Raw genomic sequence first — 22752 nt, 5'->3', positions numbered from 1 at the left:
ATTGCCAGATGAGTGAATGGCTAGTGTAGGTTGTTAGTTTCCTTAATGGAAAGGAGAAGTTAATGCTAATGCTTTATTGGAAACCAACTCATGCTGTTCTCAGTTTTCTTTAGTGCAGCTTCCTTTTATGGCACATTTATAGGTGAAACACTCCAGAAAAACAAACCCGAAGTATATAACAACTTAAGTGTGTGGTATGATACATCCCTGGTTATTTGTGTGACGTTGACTAAAGCTCATTTTAAAATTTCTGAGATTAACCACTAAGATTTCCCAATCCTCTGAAGAGCAGGAACCAGTGCCATCAAAACGTGAGGCAATCTGCTGAAGGCTGTCAGTAGAGCCCGTCCTTGTTAGAACTAAGTTTGAGTTCAATGTGTGCTCTTCAGGTATCTAAAGAAGTTTGTATGCACCCAAAAACTCCTGTCCAGTATTAAACTTTGTTGGTCTTAAAGGTGATGTTGCTTTATATGACCATGGCTACTCGCCGGAATCTGTCTGCTAGACTTTCCCACTGACCTGTTGTTAGAAGGAACTAAATATGATTGCACCATAAAGTTCCACCATGTTTCTAAGGCTTTGGCTTTCTGTTCCTGAACTTCCTTTTCTTTAACTAGAGTTCTTGACCTTTGCCTAGTTTCTGTTTGACATTCTCTGTTTGTGTGCCACCTGCTTTGTTCCTCTGCCATCCATCCCTGGCCTTGCCTTGTAGCTGCTTTCGCTTTCACTGGGACTGGGTGTTTTTGGAGCTGCTTCTCTCCTGTTCCTCTGCCCCTCCCTAAGACTATTTGAGGACAGCGTGATTCCTGCAAGTCACTCGCTGTACTGTAGAGCTGCCTGTAGTTAGGCAGTTTGGCTTTTGTGAGAGCTGTCTATTGGATGGTTGATGTGGCCTCATAGTGGAGACTGATTAGCTGCTCCTCCCATCTCTCTCCTCCTCCCTGATAGTTCAGCTCTATCTTGATCTCTGTTCTTTCTGCAATCCCTGATTTGTCAGCTAGACCAAACTACAAAATAAGATTTTTACCAGCTTTTAGAATGTGGCACATATTTATTTGGTAAGTAGGGACTTTCTGTGCTATGGGAGTTCCTGTTGAGTCTCTCTTGTTACAGGTCATGACCCAATTAAAAAAAATCCTTCCTTGCACACAATGAAACATGAGTTCATATAGCTAATTTTCTCATGGCCAATGTCACTTTCTGTAGGTTCCTAACGAAGAATCCTGGTTAGAAGGAGAGAGATCTCCTTGAACCTTCCTGTAATGTTTAATCACTACCTATCAAAACAGACTTTTCTTTCTAACCCAAAATCCTATTGTTAAAGGCTTCACTGTTGAGTTGTGTGTTAGTCAGAGCTTGAGCACAGTAAAATCCAGGTAAAATCCAGAGATGGTGCTTGTGCCAATTCAAAGCACTTTATGTGCTCAAAGATGTGCACTTGTAATCTGTCAGTATGAGCAACAGAAACCAAATTGCTGGAGTTGGTAGATAATTCCTTCTGCTAGATGGAGGCAACAGCTTGCAAAGAATTGCTGTACATTAGAAATAATTCACTGCTTTTATTTGCTTTTCTTTGTGTTCATCCTACAAGCAAGAGTTTTTTTTATACACCCTTTCTTGCCAACTTTTCCCATCTGGAATTTCACTTGCAGATGTCAAGTCCCTAGTGATCTCTGGCTCCCCAGTCTCCTTTTATGGCAAGTGGTGACAACACTTTGGTTTTGGTGATGTTTTGTGTAAAAGGCTGTCCAAAGCTGAAAAATATCCACCAAAAATGCCACACTAGAAGAAAAGAGTTGTTTTTTATACCCTGCTTTTCACTATCCAAATTGAAAAGCAACTTATGATTGCCTTCCCTTCCTCTCCCCACAACAAACACCCAGTGAGGTAGGTGGACCTGAGAGAAGTCTAACAGAACTGCTCTGTGAGAACAGCTCTGTCAGGACTGTGACTCGCCCAAGGTCACCCAGCTGACTGCATGTGGAGGAGTGAAGAATCAGATTAGAAGCTGCGGCTCTTAACCATTACACCACACTGGCTCTTCCTGTAGTCACAGTTCTTCTTAGATGACTGTAGAAATTATGCTATACCTGGAATCTACGATGGAAATGTGTGTGAGATTTAGTACAAGCACTATATATTTAATTGGAAGGCTACAGAAAGCCCACATACATTCTGAAACACTGGTGGCCCAGTGTTTAGTGGCAGCCTCCATCAACAGAGGTAACAAACCTCTGAATGCTAGTTTGGAGAGGCATAATTGAAGTGGGAGACTTGGCTTCTAGGCACTGTTTGTATGGCCCTTCAAGGCAGCTGATTTTCCAGTTTGCCTGCCTTAAACAGGATGCTGAACTAAACGGACCACCTGTCTGATCCAGCAGTCTGTTCTTATGTTTATTGTGTTGTGGCCAGCTGTAACTTCCAGAGACTACTGCAGAATCTGATTACAGCTTAAGAATGTTAATAGCTTTGGTAGAGGAAGGTTAGAGCTGGTGAGGTAATGAAAGATTTCTCTTAATGTACATTATTATAGTTGTGCAAGCTGATGTGGTTATGTTTATTCCATGTTTCACCGTGCTCACATGTGAACTGTGGCAACTCAGCTGAGTTTTGCTGGTCCAAACCTTCATTAAATAAGTTTCAACCTCCAAACTTACAGGTAAACAAAACCACTGGAATTCCAGGTTGAATACATCCTCTGCATATACACTCCATCAGTGTGCTGGTAATCAGGACCTGAATTGATCCTTGGCAACTTCTGCTTGGCAGCAGAAGCAGCAGCTTGAGTGAAGGCTTTCCCATGCTGTCATTACCATTACCATGATAAGATTTGCCTGGCAAACTGAAGGTGATGCATGGAGTTATCCAATCCTCATGCCCTCCCCTCCCTCCCCCCATAAAAAAACAGCCAAGGAAATCCTGTCTTCACATTTGCAACCAGTCCCTCTTAATATCTTTCCATCCCAAACTGGAGCTGAATAGAGATGGAAGCAAAAGGGCACACCAAAACTTGAAGGAATTATGAGCACTTTCAAGTGGTCAGATCTAGTTTCCTCCTTATTGATCTCTGGAGAGGAAACAGAATGAGGAGGTATAAGGCTGAGGCACAATTTACTAGAAAAGGTCCCTTCCTGGTTCAGGCACTCTAATGGATTTTGTGTTGTGTTAGGTCCTAAGCCACCTTCTTCCTATTCTCTGTGTCCCTGACTATCCTGGCTTGTTGCAATGGAAAGAAGAGGACAAAGGACTGGAACCTTTGCCTTTCCTTCTGTAACTTGCTTGTCTCTTAACTAGTCTGATGTAATAAAGAAAATTCTAAGCAGATTTTAGGTTTAGCAAAGAAAAAAGATGTCTGGCCGTCTCTGACATGCAAATGTTAAATGAATTCAAGGGTACAAAATATACATATTCTAATTAGCACAGTTAAAAGTAAGTTATGAACACGTAATCTTTAAAACATCTCATTTGATGTTTGCATTATTTAAACCAGCAGAAGACAGTTATAACTTGTCCTCTTTGAAAACACTGTATATATCTGTAATATATACAGGATATAATGGTATTCAATTATCTAATGCTGCAGATTGACTCTGGAAATATCTTCATATTATATATTCTGAATGAGTAAAACCTCGGCTCTAAGAGTATTTTATTTAAGAAAATATTTCATATGAGTATTTTTCAGTGCTCACTAAAATTTCAAATTTTGGGTATGGAAATAAGATGTTTGTTTGGTTTTTTTGAAATGGGATATTTCATTTCAAATGTTACCCTCCCCAAACCTTTAACCTTTGCATCTTTATCTAGCCCCAGTTCCCCTCCCTATTTTAGCTAAACAATAGCAAGCAGACTTGAAACATTGTGAGATTTGCCAGCAGCTTGACAATGCGGGGGGGGGGGGGGGGCTGGCTTACAGATAGCATCCTTGGACTCTCTAGAGCAGGGTTAGTCAAACTGCGGCCCTCCAGATGTCCATGGACTACAACCCATTCGCTGGCAGGGTCTCATGGGAATTGTAGTCCATGTACATCTGGAGGGCCGCAGTTTGACTACCCCTGCTCTAGAGGCAAGAAAGAAAACAAGGTGCACACTGACTGGAGTTTTCAAACTGGTCTGGGTTTGTGCATCTTGGGTCCTTGAAGTGCTTAGTCTCAAAGCAGGTTAAACCTCTGCAGTCATCCCCTCGGAATAGGGCTGTGTCAGCTCTGGTTCATAGAGTTGTCAGTGCTTTCCCTAAAGCAAGTGCAAATTTTTCTCTGTTCTAGATGTGAGCGGTTAGAAGAGCAGCTGAATGACCTGACTGAGCTCCACCAGAATGAGATTCTCAATTTAAAGCAGGAATTGGCCAGCATGGAGGAAAAAATAGCTTATCAGTCCTACGAGCGAGCCAGAGACATTCAGGTGGGTGAAAGGAAGAAGACCCTCCTCCAACACACTCACACCCCATTCATATTATAGGGATGGTTGGATTTGTGTGCATTTATCTCCCCGATCAACAAGCTTGGATCATTGCGCCCTAACTTCCTTTCTAGCTCCATTGTTCAAAACAATCTGTCAGCCATGCTCTGCAACAAGCCACTGACATGATTCAGACTTAATGACAAGCCGGGGTTTGTTGTTAATTAAATTAGCCTGGGGATCCTCAAGCTCACATGCTCTCTCCCTTCCTTCCCCCTCAGTAATTAAATCTTCCACTTTTACTGCAGAGTATGATTTGTCATACATCTGTGGCTCGTTCTTAGATCTGGATTTAATCTGCTATCTGAAATCCTGGTCAGAAGGAAAGACCAAACTATATTAGTTTACAGTATTGATACAATGGCATGTTCTGGCTTGCATTAAAGCAGAATTGTTTCATTAGCAAGCCATGGCCAGACAAGGAGGGAAGAGAGCATAGAAGCCAATGGATCTTTCAGGCTCCTTCATGTAACAATAAACCATCTTAGACCACGCTATTTTAGCCTTTTTGTTTTTTACACATCTGTTCTTCCTGGTTTATATTAATCTGCTTGACTGACTTTTGCTGCCTATAGTTCAAACAGGAGCCTTTCTCCATAGATGCAGGGAAGCTGTTTGGGGGGCTAAAAGGCTGTGCCAAAAGCCTCTTAGAGTATTGTTCCTTGTCAGCTGTTAGCAGGATGCGCCTGTCATCAGTTTGAATGCATTCGACACAGATGTTGAACTAAAAACAACAAGCTGGCTTTATATATCTATTCTGCCCATTCAGGAAGCAACCTATTCTGTTATTCTTGCCCAAATAAGGAGGCATTTGGTGGAAAGGTTTGATCTGCAAGTAAAGTATTTGAAGCCAAAAGTCTGGGGAAATTGGGTTGAAAGAGTTGCAGCCACAGAGCAAACACTAGGACCACGTGCTGCAGTTCAGCAAGTCTATTTGTAGTGCATTCATCCACATACTGAAGCCCGGGGGATCTCTGCAGGAGGCACAAGACTGGGAAACATATTGTGAGGAACTACCTAAACCTGATGGCAGCAGCCCTGCGTGCTAGAATGCAAGTCTGCCACACAACAGTGCCATGTGGAGAGGGTGTGAGAGAGAGGGAGATTTTGATTTCAGCCAAAGGAGCAGCAGGCCAGAGAGGGGTACTGAGCCCTTTTCCTCCCTCCTGCAAGTTGCTTTCTGGAGGAGAGCAGACATTTTACAAAGCTATAGGGAGAAAAAACACTAAACACTTCAAGTGCTGTCAGTAAAGTCAGTTACGCTGAAAAAGAAGGAACAAATAATAAAACCTCCGAATGCACAGAGATCCTGGGCAAGTGAAAGTGTTGTCGCTGGGTGAAGTTCTAGGTGAACCCCTGTGGGGAGAGCACTCCAAAGTCCAGGCATCACCACAGAAAAGCCGTTCAGGTATCCAGCTTGAATAGTGAGCAGGTAAATCCAGGAAAATACCAGACTTGCAATAGGGTGAGAAGCATGGAAGACCCAAGTCACCAGCAAGTGGGTAATTATAGCAAAGTACAGTGGTTTCCCATTATTTTGCCATTTGGGGGAGTTCTTGCAACTTAAAAAAAAGAAAGCTTCATTGCTTCCCGCAGGTTTTTCATTTTATTACTACTAAGTCTGTAACATTCTACTTTGCATTCAGGAATTGGGGGATTTCCAAATCCCAGGCTTGAATGATGCTACAAAAGGAGCTGCTTGACCAGTTGTGGTGGCGTTGCTTTAGAAGTTAAACATCGATGGGTTGATTGAAGCCTTAGACCAGGGGTAGTCAAACTGCAGCCCTCCAGATGTCCATGGACTACAATTCCCAAGAGCCCCTGCCAGCGAATGCTGGCAGGGGCTCCTGGGAATTGTAGTCCATGGGCATCTGGAGGGCTGCAGTTTGACTACCCCTGCCTTAGACAGTGAAATGTCACCATTATAGGTCAGTTGCCATCATGCAGGAAATTATTAGGGAAATTTAGCTTACAATGTGATTGCCTTTCCCCCAGAGATTAAAGTACTTTAGAGTGCATCAGGTAATTCCTGGGATTCTGTTCAGGCACTTGTTTTCACAGAGAAGAGAGCCATCAAATTCACTCAGAGGTTAGAGAGCACAGATGTATTTTCACAGAGAGATAACCACTTGCCAGGGAGGGCAAGATGGACTGCTGTTGTGAAGCATGATCTGGACATTAAGATGTGTGGGACATAGGCCCTGAGTAAGTGGGAGACCGGAGTTCATCTTCCCACATGAGAGTGAGTTCCCTAAATGTGTATTGGGTAGGGGCTTCCTGCCATCTAAACCAGAAAGGGTTAATAGACTCATTACATCTGCCTGTCTTTGCTTAAATGCTAGAGGTTAGACTCTTTTGCAGGGAGCAGGTGGGGGTCAGGATGAGCGTTTGTTCCACAGACATTAGGGGGGGGGGCGTCAGAGGGAAATGTTATGTTGTTAAGTTTAACAAAGCATTATGTTTTCCTGTTCTTTTCATTAGATGTGTAACTCAGTAAGCACAATAGTATTTTCCCAGTCTTGTGCTCTAGCTCTAGAGTAATCAACCCCCAGTCTGCAGCCCGTTGCCGGGCCACAAGAGCCTCGGCAGTGGGCCACGGCTCCCTCTCCCTGCCCTCCCCCCGCAGCGAGGAGCTCGCCAAGCCGCGAGCAAATTGGCCGCCGAAGCAGCCGATTAGCTTGCAGCCCGGTGAGCTTCTGACTGCGGGGGTGGCGGGGAGAGGAAAGCGGGGCTGCCGGCCTGCCGGCGGGCGCATACACAGCAGCCCCATGCATGCCTGTTTGCGCGGGGCTGCCGCGCATGCACTGCGCCCCCGGGTTGCCCTCTCCCCCCACCCCTTGGCAGAAAAAGTTTGCGGACTGCTGCTCTAGCTTAATCTAGGCCCGTAAAATTTTCCTGTTTAAGAGAGCAGACTGTGATTTGAAGTCCTCTTTGTGCACCTTAGATCACTCACTCAAGCACACTTAAATATGCACACACAGGAGGAAAGGCTGAAGAGGCAACCTTTACTAGTGTCCCCCAGATCACCAGTAACATGGGAGGCTGGATTTTTAACGTGAGGTTGTGCCACAAATAAGAGGAACATACTCTGTATGCACACAAACCCGCAATACACATGTAAAAAATCACATAGACCCAGGGTGGGTTTATGATAATGGTGACTATTAATCTTGTGTTACCTGAAAGATTTCAGTTTGACATTGTGTCCTTAAAGCCACACAATTTGTGATAACAGGGACCAATGGCTTTCAAATTGTGAAATGGAAAATCAAAGCTAATTGCTGATAAATCATGTAATCCCATCATGCCGCTAAATTGTGCAAATACCATTGTAAAGGCAATAACCAGCAAGCATTCTGGTTGAATCCCCCTGCTTAACTAGAAGAAGAAGAAGAAGAGTTGGTTCTTATATGCCACTTTTCTCTACCCAAAGGAGTCTCAAAGCGGTTTACAGTTCCTCTCCCCACAACAGACACCCTGTGAGGTGGGTGAGGCTGAGAGCCCTAATATTACTGCTTGGTCAGAACAGCTTTATCAGCACCGTAGCAAGCCCAAGTTCACCCAGCTGGCTGCATGTGGGGGAGTGCAGAATCAAACATGGATTGCCAGATTAGAAGTCCGCACTCTAATCCACTACACCAAATGAGAAAGAAGTCTAATGTTTGCAATATGAAGACGATACCACTTTATTATTTGCTTTGAAACCAGCAGAAGTGACTCATATCCTGCAAAGTGTGAATGAGGAACCAGGAATGCAAGACACATCATGCTGTCATCCCAAGTACTTAGAGGGCATGCCAGTTCCCATGCTTTGTCACTACCATATGTTTCAGTGCCCTGGGGCTTCTGGCACATGGTTCACATATTACTACACTGGCAAGCCTTCCAGGACTAGTGTCAGGGTACCCTGAAGTCCGACAGCTGGCTGGGCCCATCATTGTCACATATACAGCCTGCCCACTTGCTGTTACTCCACCCCCCCCCCGTGTTCCCAGGTGCTTGCATTGCTTGTGCCCCTGGGGAAAGGGCTGCAGGTAGCGCAGGAGGCTGTGAACATAGGCAGTGGTGATAGGGTCCACAAGTAAGCAAGGGAAGGATGCTTAGGCAAGTGGAAGGTGAGAAAAGAGGAGGATGTGAGAGCCTGGGGCTAAGCAGAAGAAGGGAGGGAGCCCCAAAAACTCTCTGCCAGTGCCCCCAGAACCTGAAACCGGCCCTGAACCTTTCCATTTGTGTCTCACATCCTACTTACGGTCAGACCATACCACTTGGGTATAAAAGGATTGCAAGGTGTGATTTGACTTCTCATTGTCCCTGAATAGTGAAGCATGTATACAGTGTCTACCCCTTCAACAAAACACTATGCGGTTACTAAGCTGTCTTGTTCTGCTCCCCAGGAAGCCTTAGAGGCGTGTCAAACCAGAATCTCGAAGATGGAACTGCAGCAGCAGCAGCAGCAAGTAGTCCAGTTGGAGGGCCTTGAAAACGCCACTGCCAGAAACCTCCTGGGCAAGCTCATCAATATCCTCCTGGCTGTCATGGCCGTCCTCTTGGTCTTTGTCTCCACCGTGGCTAACTGTGTCGTCCCCCTCATGAAAACCCGCAGCAGGACGTTCAGCACTTTATTTGTGGTGGTCTTCGTTGCCTTTTTGTGGAAGCACTGGGATGCCCTTACTGGCTACTTGGAACGGTTCTTTTCACCCCCTAGATGATGATGTCAAGAAGAAACGGCAGTTGCCCCACCCACTCCGGTGTGCTCTGGCGCAAGTAAGCGCGGCAACGCTGAGTCAGCAACTCCCTCCTCTCCACTGAAGTTTTAAAGCGTCAGAGTGTGAATTTGTTTACAGTTTAAAGAAAAAAATAACGTTTTCTCTCTACGAGACGCATTGGCAATAGTATTTTTTAGATTTTATTCAAGAGCTCATTTTTGGCAAAAATCCTGGATACTTTTTATGTAGCATGGTTCTCTTTGGATGCAAATCTTAAGATTCCTTAAAGTGTACAAACAAAAAAACAAAACAAAAAAAACCCTACCGATTTGGAGCACACCAATGGGCAATTTAAGTTATGGCTCGAACTACTGTACTAAACCTGTTGGGACGAGGAGAATATGGTTACATAAAGCATAACGAAAGATTAACCTAGTGCACAGCCTTGTACAACGGTACTGGACGATCCCACAACGCTACTGTGAAAGCTGATCACATTCCATGTCCGAATGTCTAGCTTCAGGGTGACTTTCTCTAGCGGAAGATCAGTACAAGTCTTGGAACTCCCTGGATCTCTTACGAAGTTGGCCTCTTCTGCTAACATGGCTGCCACTTTTTTTTTCCTTCCCCTGTAAGGCCTGCTAAACTTTTTGGCGAGGTATATGAAGTGGATAAATAATACCGTTCAGTAACTGCACAGTTGTTCTACAGTATTTTGAAGTAGCCCTTTAAATACTTTACGCAAAAGCCCTTGGTTGCACTTTTACGGTTTTTTAAAATATGTACAGTCACAGGTTTAAAAATCCGAACGGCATACTTGAAGAGTGTAATACTCAAACTCTCAGTGCTTCCTTATTGTTTCTAATAGGATTTTTTTTATTGTTGTTGTTAACTGAGGGTTGTTTTTGAACTTAGGGATTGGGAGGGGTTTGTCTTTCTCTCATTTTCTCCCCCCCCCTTTAAAAATAAAGAAGTGTTGTTCTTAAATGAAGAAACGTGTGAATAAGTGAAAGGTGTCTTGTCCTGGAGCAGTTTCGAGGGAGGCAGAAGGCAGCTTCTAGTGACACCCTATCAGAAGCAGTTTTTGTGTCATCTCGCACCTGCAGATGCAGCATTGAGGAGGGGGATCCTCTTTCTCCTCGCAGTCTTCGCACAGGGCTTTCTTCTTCTTTTATAGGGGCAAGATTTAAAGCTCCGATCCTGGATCTGTAGCATCCAGACTCGGAATGTTTTCGTGAGAAATAAGGATACCCTTGTTTGTCTTACAGAGATGAGCAGAGAGCAACCAAGAGAGCGAGCCAAAGTTCTGTTCTGAGAAACTAGATTGGTACTTGGGAGTCTCGGTCTCACTTGATCATCCGTAGGGTTTAAACTCTCAGATTAGTCTCCTGCATGCCAAAGTTGAGGTTGTTGACTGGATTGTCAGCTACCCCGTAACTTAGGATCTAGTCAAGAAGTGACCCTGGGCCTTTAGGGAAAGAGTAAATGCTAAAGGATGAGTAAGGTCACAAACCCAATCCCTTAGACGCTCTTGGATTTAATTTATTATTCAGATAAACTCCCCTATAAACGAAACCAAAGTTGCCCTGTTAACAAATCCTAACAATTGTTGGTATGTTTGTTTTGTACTCTTCTGTACATCTCGTGCCCATAATAGTATATTGCAGAGAGAAAAGCTGTAAAGTGTAAAGCTGTATATTGCAGTTTTAATCAGCTATCATTCATACTTTACCCAGAAATGAAGAAGACTAGAATCACCAACAGCTTTCCTACATTTTTAACTTGCCAAGTAGGGACTCTTGCATCTTTTGTAGATGGGTTCTTCCTCAGAGGCTATCAAATCTCACAACATTTGCACTGCTCACTTTCATTTTAGGAAGTGGGCAAGGCAATGACATGAGCCAGTTCTGCTTTTTGATAACACATGAACTGGCTCAAAGAGAGCAAGAAGATTGGTAGCATTTGTGCGTCTTCAGTTGTCATGTCCTGTCTTGCTGGAGGGTTTTTGTGTTGTTTTTTAGTTGGCTAGCAGGCTTGTATAGATATAATTCAGCCTAATTCTTAATTCTGTCTGTTTCCACCATGGAACATGGGGTAGGGGTTAGGAACTGATTCTTTCACCTGGCTGGAATTTAATTGTCATAATTCACCCTTAGCCTGTGTTCCATTTCAGAACCTGACAATGCCCAAGTGACCTAAAAAATGTAGTGATGAGTCCAGGAACTCTTTGTGAGGGCTTTTTTCTCTAGAATGGTGGCGTTGCCATCGCCATTGTGCTCATAACAGAACTTGCTCTTTTGCTTGCTAACAGCCAGCAATAGGAAATCTTCCCTATGTCCCCACTCATCATTCAAGAGATTCAACATATCACTTCCATAATCCAGCACTTTATATACTCAGGTTCCTCATGCTAAAATCTCACGCCTCACTGTCACTGGGTGAATATCAGCTTGTTCTTGTTAGGACATAAATTGCCAATTTCAACACTCAAGCCAAAAATTTGTATATTCCTAGACTTGCAGATGGATAATGGATACGTTGGCATTCCTGTTAACCATTTCTTTTGGCCAATTATAGCAAACGGTCATTTATCTGACACCCATTTCCTAGCAGAACTGCAAGCACTCTTTCCTCTCCCTTTCCAGCATGACATCCTCAAAGTAAACAAAAGGATTGTTTTGGTGCCTGAAAGCATTGACTGGTACCTGAAGTGCTTGATGGGCCAGTTCTGGAAACCCAGTTGTAGGATCTAACAAGTTGTGCTCACTGTAGAGAAGTTCAGTCCATGATACAAACCAATAAGAAATGTATTATAAATCCACATTTTGGTCCTGTATCTCAACACCCACATCTGAAATGACCCCCCCATAAAAAAATAATTCAGTTTTTGAAGTCTAACTGTACAGACTTTGCTAAACTGTTCTATTGACCAGAAAGGAAATGATTGGTAGAACTTTTCCTCATCAAAATTGTTCTGTTGAAGGCCTTTTAGACCAGGGGTAGTCAACCTGTGGTCCTCCAGATGTCCATGGACTACAATTCCCATTAGCCCCTGCCAGCAAACGCTGGCAGGGGCTCATGGGGAATTGTAGTCCATGGACATCTGGAGGACCACAGGTTGACTACCCCTGTTTTAGACGGCAACTGTGTCTTGATCCTAAGTTAAGCTGTCAGTACGTTATGTGATGTTGCATCCAGTCAACTGAGTATCCTAACATGGTTCTGGTGTTGTCATTTTGCCTCCTTTGCTAGCAGGTGGCTCCACTTCCACCTCCTGTTTTCTAAAGGGTTGTGGCAGCATCAGACTGCTTAACACATGTGGTTTGAAAATGTGAATCTAGCTTTAAAACTCCCATGCCCTGTGTTAAGTGCTGTATTCTTTTTCTTAAACATGAAGCATTCCTGGAAGGCTGTGTATGACAATGAGTGCGTGCATGTGTGCGTGTGTTTAGCCCTGGGTTTTTACTGCTGTGGCCCTTTTTTAACTCGTCGGATTCATTTTCTCATACAAATTGTTTTGTGAAAAAGGGTGACATGTTCCTTACATATCATATGAGATCATAAGCAAGGAAAGAATGTAGAGCAGACTGCCTTGATTAAAAGGAGGGAGGGAGTTTTTAACACACTTTCTATGGTTCGTAAATATTTTGCCCATTTCCTGCTACTTGTCCATTAAAGGAAAGGAAAGAAATCCTAGCTTGCTTACCTTCTACCACTGCAAAATGCTAGTGTGTACCCAGTGACAGTAACAGAGAGCGTTCTCGTCCATTATTTTGCTGGGATCCACCAATGTTGTGGACACTTACAAATCAGGCCTAAAGGGTCTTTCAGCTCTTGGGGATAGGGAAGAGGACTGTAAGACGCGAGAGCTGCACACCATACAACTGAAGCCAGATGATGAAGGGGAGGGGGAGGGGAGTGGAAGTTGATCTTGGTCCAATCACTTGCCAGTTCTAAGAGAGTTCCGAATGTGACTAAAGAGTTCTCTGTGTGTCTGTGTGTGTCTGTGTTGTGTATGCCTGGTGGTATTGTGCATTAGTAGGCAACTGACGTAGCTGTAAGTGCAGTTTTTTTTTTTAAAGTCTAAAATAAAAAACTCACTTGCACGGGGTGAAGAGTACAGAAATGACACTTGTGAACGTAACACTGTAGTTTATAGATCTTTAAGCTGCTAACTGTTGAGAGGGATTGATGTGTCTTGTCTGGTAGTCACAGGTTTGTCTGTGACTTATACTGTAAATAAAATTAAATAAAGACCTCAGATATTAAGTGCAGTGTGAGTTCTGTGTTTCTAAAGGCGGGCTGGGGAGGGAATTTGGATTGGTGCATAAAAATGGCAGTGTGCTGTAAGATATTTATACCTGTGCCCTTTTATACCTGTGCAGAAAAGAAATATTAACTCCCCAACAGCAGCAGACTGTTTCTGAGGACAGAATGCTGGCCGAGCGGATCTAGTATGTGGGGTATCTACTCTCTGAGCATATGAACAGGAGGAGGAGGAGGAGGAGTTGGGTTTTGTACTCCCTCTTGTCTCTATCCCAAGGAGTCTCAAAGTGGCTTACAATTGCCTTCCCTTCCGCTTCTGACAACAGGTACCCTTGTGAGATAGGTGGGGCTGAGAGAGTTCAGACAGAACTGTGATTGGCTCAAGGGTTAACCAGCAGACTTCATATGGAGGAGAAGTGGGGAATCAAACCCAGTTCTCTAGATTAGAGTCTGCTCCTCTTAACCACTATCCCATGCTGGCTGGTGGTTATATGGCATTGCATCTCATCTCATATATATATATATATAAAGCTGCCATATGAAAGGTTAGGCTTTTCATCTAACTAGCCACTACTGACAGCTCTCCAAAGCATCAGGACTGTTTTTCTCAAATTCAAGGTTTTTGTCTGAACTTTGCCAACCAGTACAGAACGGATTCAATTGCATTTTACTGTATTATTCATTTATACCGTATATTTGTGGCCCCAAAGCGGCTTCCATCATTCTCCTGTCTTTCGTTTTCTCACAAAAGCCATGCCAGGTAGGTAAGGCAGAGAGTGTGACTGAGCCAAGGTTATCCAGCAAGTTTCCATACATGGCATGAATGGGGGTTCAAAACTGGGTCTCCCAAATGCTAGTCCAACACTCTTAAGATTTTCTGCATGCACAACATCTGTCCTAGAATTGCTCACTAACGGTGCAGTTCATACTTGCTCGCTTCCAGGAACTCTTCCTGTATTCCTACACATCCTGATCATTCGTGATACTTCACATACCCTGAAGTAGGGTCCCTGACAGGGTCCAGGGGATCTGTGATTTGTGGCTCTTCACACACAACCTTGATAGAAACTGGTGGCTCTCACCGGTTGCACTTGGTGAACTGGTAATGTAACCTGAACACAGCAAAAACTCCTGTGACTGCAGAAAATTACTGGGCTGAGAGGTAATGACTGTCCCAGAATTTCTTAGTGAAGTTCATGACTTCCCATAAGAAGTACAACCATCTATTTAGGACATTACACGGCAAGTGGTGCTACAGGTTTTTATGTCTGAGCGTGTGTTGAAGTCACTGCATGATCCCCTGCAGAGCAGAGGCTTGAAAGAGGACCCAGCAGCTCACACAAACTGGCAGCATTCCTTCCCCATTATGCATATGGCTCAAGAGAGGGCAAACTATTAACACAGGAAGAGCCCAGCATGCTTTCCCTGCTCCTCCAGCAGTCCAGCATTGCTTAAGCTGCCATCAGCAAGTATAGGTGATTTTTGTTAAATAACTCATCATTACTTGATCATTTATTTGTTGGGGCAGTGAGGTTGCAGCCAACTTATGATTTTCAAGACAGGAGACGTTCAGAGGTGGTTTCCCATTGCTTGCCTCTGCATCAGACCCCATCCAAATATTGTCCACGGCCCACCCAGCTTCTCTTCCAATCTCAGGTTAGTCTAGACCAGTGGTCTCCAACCTTTTTATCACCGGGGACCACTCAACGCCTTTTACTGAGGCCCGGTGGGGGGGGGGTAGTTTACTCCTCTATTCTCAACCACTGCCCTAATGCTCTCTGATCGCTATGGTAATGTTTAAACATCCCTTCAAAATAAGATACAGACACGCCACAACAATGAACATAAGGAACATTTTATTTTCATGGAAATTTTAACTCATGACAATGACAAATCAATGGGAACCCTGAGCTTGTTTCTCTGCAACGAGATAGTCCCATCTGGGAGTGATGGGAGACAATGACACCCAAAGTGTGTTGTAAAGGGCCGGGGGGGATGAAGTAAAGGGCCGGGGGGGAGAGAAGGCGTCCTTCGGGGCCCACCTCCAATTAGTCGAAGGACCACATGTGGTCCGCGGCCCACAGGTTGGGGATCACTAGTCTAGACCAGTGGTTCTCAACCTGGCGGTCAGGACTTCTTTCACAGGGTTGCGGCAGGGTGAGCATCTTGGCGGGGGGGGGGTCACTGCCACTGTTGCCGCTCCTCATGTAGGCACCACACAACAGCCAGCAGGGTAGATCGAGATAGAGGGTTCGTCTGTCTGGAGCAGTGGGAAAGAGCGAGATCAGCATGGTGGGACAAGAGGCAGAACTGAACTGAGAAACCCCGGAGGAAAAAGATTATATACAATCATGAACAATGGATCTTCATGCCATTGGTTTAATTTCTGTGAAAGGACACTTGCATAATTTTATGGCTGGGGGCATCACAATATGAGGAACTGTATTAAAGGGTCACAGCATGAGGAAGATTGAGAACCACTGGTCTAGACTGTCCAGTTCAGGACACGATAAACATGGACACTATGAAACCTCATAACCTTTAAGATTACAAAAACAAATCATCCTCCCAAATGGCTGTGAATTTTTTATTGACTCTACACCAGCAAAAGGAATACAATATTCAGGCTATATATAAACTTTTGGACTCTTATACAGTAAGGATGAAAAATGTGTTTTGAAAATAGCCCAGTTCGATCTCAGACTCCGCAACTCCACCCTCTTGTGGAAGCATCTTGGGAAACCCACTCTGTAGGGCTGTGGTTCTCAACCTTGGGATTGGGACCCCATTTGGGGTTGCCAGGCTCCTTCCCCGGGGTCACCAGCTTGCCCGCCGCCACTGCGGCAGTGGGTGGCAAAGACTTGTGGAGGCAGGTGGTAGGGGTGGTGGTGGGCGGCAGAGGTGGGGTGAAGCAGCAGCCGGCGGAGGTGAGCAGAGGCGGCGGAGCCATGGCAATGGCTGCCTCCACACCGCCTCAATCGTGCGCATGCTGCCACCGCCACCACACCAGCTGCCGCTGAAGTTGGGGTCGCAGCAAAGAAAACATTGAGAACCGCTGCTGTAGGGACACTTTACTTGACAAAGATCACCCATCAATAGACACTTCAGAGTTAGGCTGAGGTTCCACCCACACATGACAAAACCCTCCTGTTTGGGGGGGGGGGGAACTGTGGAAACAACCCAAGCGGTTTAAACCAGAGGTGTAATGGGAGTTTCCTCCCCGCCCCATCTTTTTTCTGCTTTCGACCAAAGCAAGTGGGGAGAAACAGCTTTAGCCTCTTCCCACGGTGGATTTTGCATTTGCAAACCGCCCAGTCAAGCTGCTATTGGCTTTGTTGTGAAATTGAGTTGTAGCCACATAAGTAACGTGATTTTAACAATGGAGCTAATAGAGTCATGTGGGAGGCACAACACTCGTCTCGTACACCTGATGCAAAGTTCTTGGGTTGTTCCCTAACAAAACAGGAGGATGTTGTAATGTGTGCATATAAACCCTGACATGACATTGGGTGTTCTGCCAACAATGTTTTTCTTTTTCTTGCATGCTCCATTCCCCTTAGAATCAGGACCATGGCATTCTGGAAGGGGAAATTAAGGCATACACACACACCATTTTGACAACACAAAATGGCCATGTGAAGCTGCTGTTTGACCCAGGTATCTGTATCAGCACCTGTATGCTTCCTCCAACAGAGCTAAAACCAACTCTCCAGGGGCTTTTCACATCAGGAAAAAGATCTCCATCAGGCCAAGATATGCTCCATTCATGGAAATTGTAGCATTACTCATGGTTGGGCTGGTGTGAAAGCATTTATTTTTCATACTTAACAGAGCATGGCTGGGAAACGACTTTATCTCAGACTATTGTTGGTCTTTGCGTGCCACCTAGTGGTACAATTGTAGCTTTTCTGCCATGTCATATATATCGGCCTCTCGTCCACTCCTTGCAACAGACCCCTTTCACTGGCAGCTGCTTACACAGAGGGGTTTCCAGTGGAAGCAAAATCTTACAAGAATTTTGCTCTCCCCCCAACAAAGCTATTCAGTTCAGCTCATCTTCGGGGAAGTGGGAGAGGTGCGTACCTCATATTTAGGTTTGCAGCTATAGCCGGGAGTGTTTAGAGGCTGTACAGCAGAATCAAAGCACCTGTAGTTTGGGGCTCTTTTCTGACTTTTCCATTCCATTTGTTCAACTGTTGAATCAGATCAATACATCTTGGAGGTTTTGCTTCAAAGAGAGGCTTCTGAACCAGCTTCAGGCACGTAACCCTGTTCAGGATAATGGTGTGTCCTGTGACAGCACCAGGAACTCAAATCAATACCACAAACCAGCCACTCCTAGGAAATGGGACTCTAGGAAGGAGTTCATGTTTCCTTAAAAGAATGCTCACACGTGACTGGTAGACAGGTTAATTCTCTCAGCTGTGTTCAGAACCAGCCTAAAATGATCCTGAGGCATGCTTCTTGGGCCCATTCTGCACATGTTGGATAATGCACCTTCAATGCACTTTAGATTATCCTGTTCTGCACAGGAAAACACAGCTGCAAAAGCACTTTGAAAGTGCATTGCGCAATGTGTGCAGAATAGACCTTCGACACTGTAGAACAGGCATAGTCAAACTGCGGCCCTCCAGATGTCCATGGACTACAATTCCCAGAAGCCCCCTGCCAGCATTTGCTGGCAGGGGGCTTCTGGGAATTGTAGTCCATGGACATCTGGAGGGCCGCAGTTTGACTACCCCTGCTGTAGAATTAGTTCTATTCAGTTTCCATTCCATACTGAGCCAAGCCATCGTCATGTTGATGTCACTGGGAGTACGACAAGGCCTACTGCCAAACCTTGCCTCCAAAACCCTCTTACCACCATCCCCAGAGGAAAGGAGAAAGCAGCATGACAGGGAAGGCTGCTGCTACGCCCACTAGTTTTGGGAAGCACAGGCATTCCAACTCCCAGAATACAGAGATGGATGCTCAAAACAGTGTCCCAACCGCAATCACGAGGTCTACAGTTGCTCCCCATTTATTCCACCCTTCCTCCCAGAAGCTCAAGGGTTTGTGTAATGCTCTCTCCTGTGAAGAAGGTTAGCCAAGGTCTTCAGAGAGTTTCCTGCTTGATTGGAGCCTGTCTTCCTAGCCTGCCATTCTTTTCTAACCACTATATCACATCGACTCTCACTTACTAAACCACTGTTTAGAATATAAGCTCTATACAAAAATCACTGACAAATGACTCTGCTAGATATATATCACAGCCTTTTGCCTGGTGAAATTCTGTACAACTCTTCATTGTTAAGGGAACTTTCTTTTTGGAACTTCACTGAGGTGTTCCGTTTTTTTTTGTTCGGCCTTGGCTTTGGGTGACATCTAGTGGTTAAGAGAACTCATTGCCTTACAGTATCTCATGTGAGTGGATGAACATTTTAATCTTCAAAGTCATTTGATCTTAAACTTGTTCTTTTCCTGTACAAAATTTTTCAAAAGAGGAATGCAAATAGAAATTGCTGAATGTTCAACAACAAGTTTTAGAGGGCCTTTCACTGTTTACTCAAGATAGGCCTCATATCTTAAAAATATAAGAAGATCCCTGGTAGATCAGACAAGTGGTCTATCCAGTCCAGCATCCTGTCTCACATACTGGCCAACCAGTACTTCTGAAGGTCCAGCAACAGGCTGACAAAACCTTACATGGAAGGTTGATGAGAGAATGGCTAGAATATTTTGAGACCGAAGAAGCAGGATTGCTGTGACACCCTCTTAAATAAAAGCACATTTTTATTGTAGCACAAGCTTTTGTAGACTAGAGCCCCCTTCATTGGTGGAAGATGAAGGTTTGTTTCATAAAGTTATATGTAACTCTTTTGTTCAGGCCAAGAGCTGGTTTTCTGTGTTTACTAAGACATTTGCAATATTCATGGCTTCTGAATGTGTATATACACGTATACGGGGACTTGTGAGACTTACAGTGGGAAACCACATCCATCTGCTAAGCAGCCCATGCTGGCTTGGGCAGCACATATACTCTAAGCAGATCACCACATCTGCTGTCCCCTCCGCAGACAAGACTTTCATGGTAGGGATTTCATTCAGCCTCTCTCTTCCTGGATCCAGCAGTGGGGGTCCACATCCTCCTCTCCCACCTTCCTGCCTCCAGCAGTGGTTTGGTACAAGTGGGAGACTAAGGGGTGAAGGAGGCTCCTTGTCTCCCCGGATCAACCCACTTAAAGCATTGCTGCTTCAGTGGTGGTTGCAGTAGTGTGGCAGGGAGGCTTCCCCTTCTTGCCCACACACCTCTAGTAAGGCCACCTGCCAGTCAATCCAACCACCAGTCAGTTTTCCTTGATATATGGTTGAGGGTCCGTAGCTCTTGGGCTCCCTTGCTTACTGCTTGAATTGGGGAGCTTAGCAGTTCCCCTCCTTGACACCTCCCGCCACCCCCCCACCTCTCATAGGGATGGGATTCTCCCCATCTGTCAAGTGGGGGAGGGCTGCATCAGGGTGCATGGGTCACCTGGCTGCTTCCTCCTTCCCAGAGACTGGTAAGCTGATGTGTGCACTTGCACATACATGCATGCCTCTGGTTTGTGGGGGTTGTGAAAATATTTCTTTATAAAGCTCCCCAAATTTCCAGGGAAATTTATGTATATGTATATGCATATGCATATGTATATCTATATGTATATCTATATGTATATGTCCAAAAATATTTTACACGCATATTCTATAAGTCTGAAATATTTTTTCCTACTATCTGTGTTCCTTGTCATTCACTAGAACTGTTAAGATGAGAACTCCTTTCAACTGCATTGTTTTCCATGGGAATTGTAGTCCATGGACATCTGGAGAGCCAGTTTGACCACCCCTTGCTTTCCAGTATCCGAACAGCATGTCATCTTCCACCCTTTTCTCAAGAAGCAGACCAGCAACAGAGCAAAACCTGTTATGAGCACTGGTGTAAATATTATTATTCAGAACCATAACTCTGCATTCTCTTTTACAGAGTATAAGAAGCCAGATCTCTGCCTCAAAAGTCTCACAGTCTTGAGTCTGCCATGAGAGAGAGGAAATGAGGGAGCAACAGAAGAAGAATACGCACTAACTCCTGTTCCATGTGTTTCGATTCCATTTCAATGGGTAAGCAGGAGGTTTTAGATTCACAAAAAAGGTGGAATTTGAACATAATTCAGCATTGGGGAGTCAATGTGACACAAAAGGATTAGAATCTCAAAACTAAGCATGATGTTCTCTTTTGCCTGCATATCAGGAATAGTGTACTCATGGAGGTTCATGTTGACAACCAACAGAGATTGGTCTAGTTATTATTTTTAGTGAGAAGATTCAAGGATGGGAGCAACAGGTTTCAGGACAAGGAAACCCAATTGGTCTACAGTTGAACCCAACAAAAAGAGTAAGGAACCGGGATCTAGATAGCCACCTGACAGAAATGCAGATTGTAAGTGGGTGGGCGGGAGGGATTGTGTCAGTGCCTGGCTCTTGTGGCCCTTCCTGGCATGCCCAGGGAAATGCCTCTCAACACTTTGAGATCGGAAGGTGAATTTCTTCCAGGCCAGACTGGCCAAGGATTCTGGTCTTTTCAGGGAGGGAGGCATCATTTGGGCATGGAATTGGGGTCACTATGATGGGCATGGTTGCAAATTTTCTTCATTCTGCAGGGGGTTGGACTGCTCTACGATTCTATGACTTAAACCAACACACACAAATATCAGAGAGGGGAATGAACAGACTGTTCCATTATAAAATATACAAGACATATACAACACTAAGAGCTGAGATACTCGGATTCAAATCCTCTCATAGTGGACCCTGGGCCAATTATTCTTTCCCAGCATCGCCTACCTCAGGGGAAAGTGGAAGAGGGAAGAATCTTGCTGTTCTGACCTTGTTGGAGAAGGAACAGGGTAAAAATGCCATAGACTCCAGTAAATATAGAACAGTTTTTCAAATGTGGATTCTGATCTGTAATGGCCCCTTGACCTGTTTCTGTTCCTTGGTTTTCTTTCCAATTCAACATGCTATAATTGTACAAGCAGTGCCCTTTAGGGGAAGCTTTGCTTCCTTGTACATTTGCTCTGCGTGCAACCACAGAGTTGCCACATTAGGCTCTCAGTTTACAATCTGTAGCCTCAGCTAGCCCAAACTTGTCACATATCAGAAACTATGCAACACCAACCAAGAACAGACATGAAAGTCTCTGGCCATGAAAACCCTGCAGGGTCTCCATAAATCAGTGTCTTGAGGGCACTTTCAGCACCATGGAGCTGAATTATTATTGCTTCACTTGAAATGGCAGGGTGGTCACTCTTGTTTTTTCTTTAATCACACGCTAGTGAATGCTTAGTTGGGGAAGAAATGGAGGTAGTGACAGATTTTATTTTCCTGGGCTCCAAGATCACTGCAGATGGGGACTACAGCAAAGAAATTAAAAGACGCTTGCTCCTGGGGAGGAAAGCTATGGCAAATCTAGACAGCATCCTAAAAAGCAGATACATCACCCTGCCAACAAAAGTGCATTTAGTCAAGGCTATGGTATTCCCAGTTGCAATGTATGGCTGCGAAAGTTGGACCATAAGGAAGGCCGAGCGTCAAAGAATTGAGGCTTTTGAACTCTGGTGCTGGAGAAGACTCTTGCGAGTCCCTTGGACTGCAAGGCGAACAAACCGGTCAGTCCTAGAGGAGATCAGCCCTGACTGCTCCTTAGAAGGCCAGATCCTGAAGATGAAACTCAAATACTTTGGCCACCTCATGAGAAGGAAGGACTCCTTGGAGAAGAGCCTAATGCTGGGAGCGATTGAGGGCAAAAGAAGAAGGGGATGACAGAGAATGAGGTGGCTGGATGGAGTCACTGAAGCAGTCGGTGCAAACTTAAATGGACTCCAGGGAATGGTAGAGGACAGGAAGGCTGGAGGATCATTGTCCATTCCATGGGGTCGCAATGGGTCGGACAAGACTTCACACTTAACAACAACAAGTGAATGCTGGTAAAGACTAGTTCTGCAGTCCATCCTGAGTAAGAGATCTTTTGTTCCCCTGAAAGAGCATCCAATAGAGTCTCCATGGGAGTGAACTGCAGATGAATGCATGTGGAGAATTGCTTCCCAAGGCAAAACATCCCTGCACCTGGATAGTTCACAAACCATGAAAGCACTGTGCAGGCCTTGATACTTGGATGTTCCTGTTGCCATTCAAAATGGCCAAGCACATGCTTAGTTATAACTGGCCATCCAAAAGACCAAGAGAAACAATCTCTCTCTTATGCCAGGAACCCAACAGCCCATCTTAGTCATTGACTAAAATCAAGCCAGAA

At 44.7% G+C, this 22752-nt stretch overlaps 1 protein-coding gene across 6 annotated transcripts in view; it reads left to right on the top strand.

Moving 5' to 3' along the window:
• Positions 1-13433, top strand: part of TMCC1 (transmembrane and coiled-coil domain family 1) — a 165613-nt gene extending 152180 nt beyond the window's left edge. For 4 of the 6 annotated variants that reach the window (XM_077325316.1, XM_077325317.1, XM_077325318.1 and 1 more), the window contains 2 exons: positions 4266-4401; positions 8853-10130. In XM_077325316.1, the coding sequence (XP_077181431.1) occupies positions 4266-4401; positions 8853-9167 (451 nt within the window). In that variant the 3' untranslated portion in view covers positions 9168-10130. Of the gene's footprint in view, positions 1-4265; positions 4402-8852; positions 12164-12281 lie in introns of those variants that run through there. The other 2 variants (XM_077325315.1, XM_077325314.1) reach the window with 2 other exon arrangements.
• Positions 13434-22752: the final 9319 nt, after the last annotated feature.

This window comes from Paroedura picta, chromosome 3, assembly GCF_049243985.1.
Source record: "Paroedura picta isolate Pp20150507F chromosome 3, Ppicta_v3.0, whole genome shotgun sequence".
Taxonomy (NCBI): domain Eukaryota; kingdom Metazoa; phylum Chordata; class Lepidosauria; order Squamata; family Gekkonidae; genus Paroedura; species Paroedura picta.
Note: the sequence above shows the minus strand (reverse complement) of the source record. Positions and strands in the feature narration are given on the sequence as shown.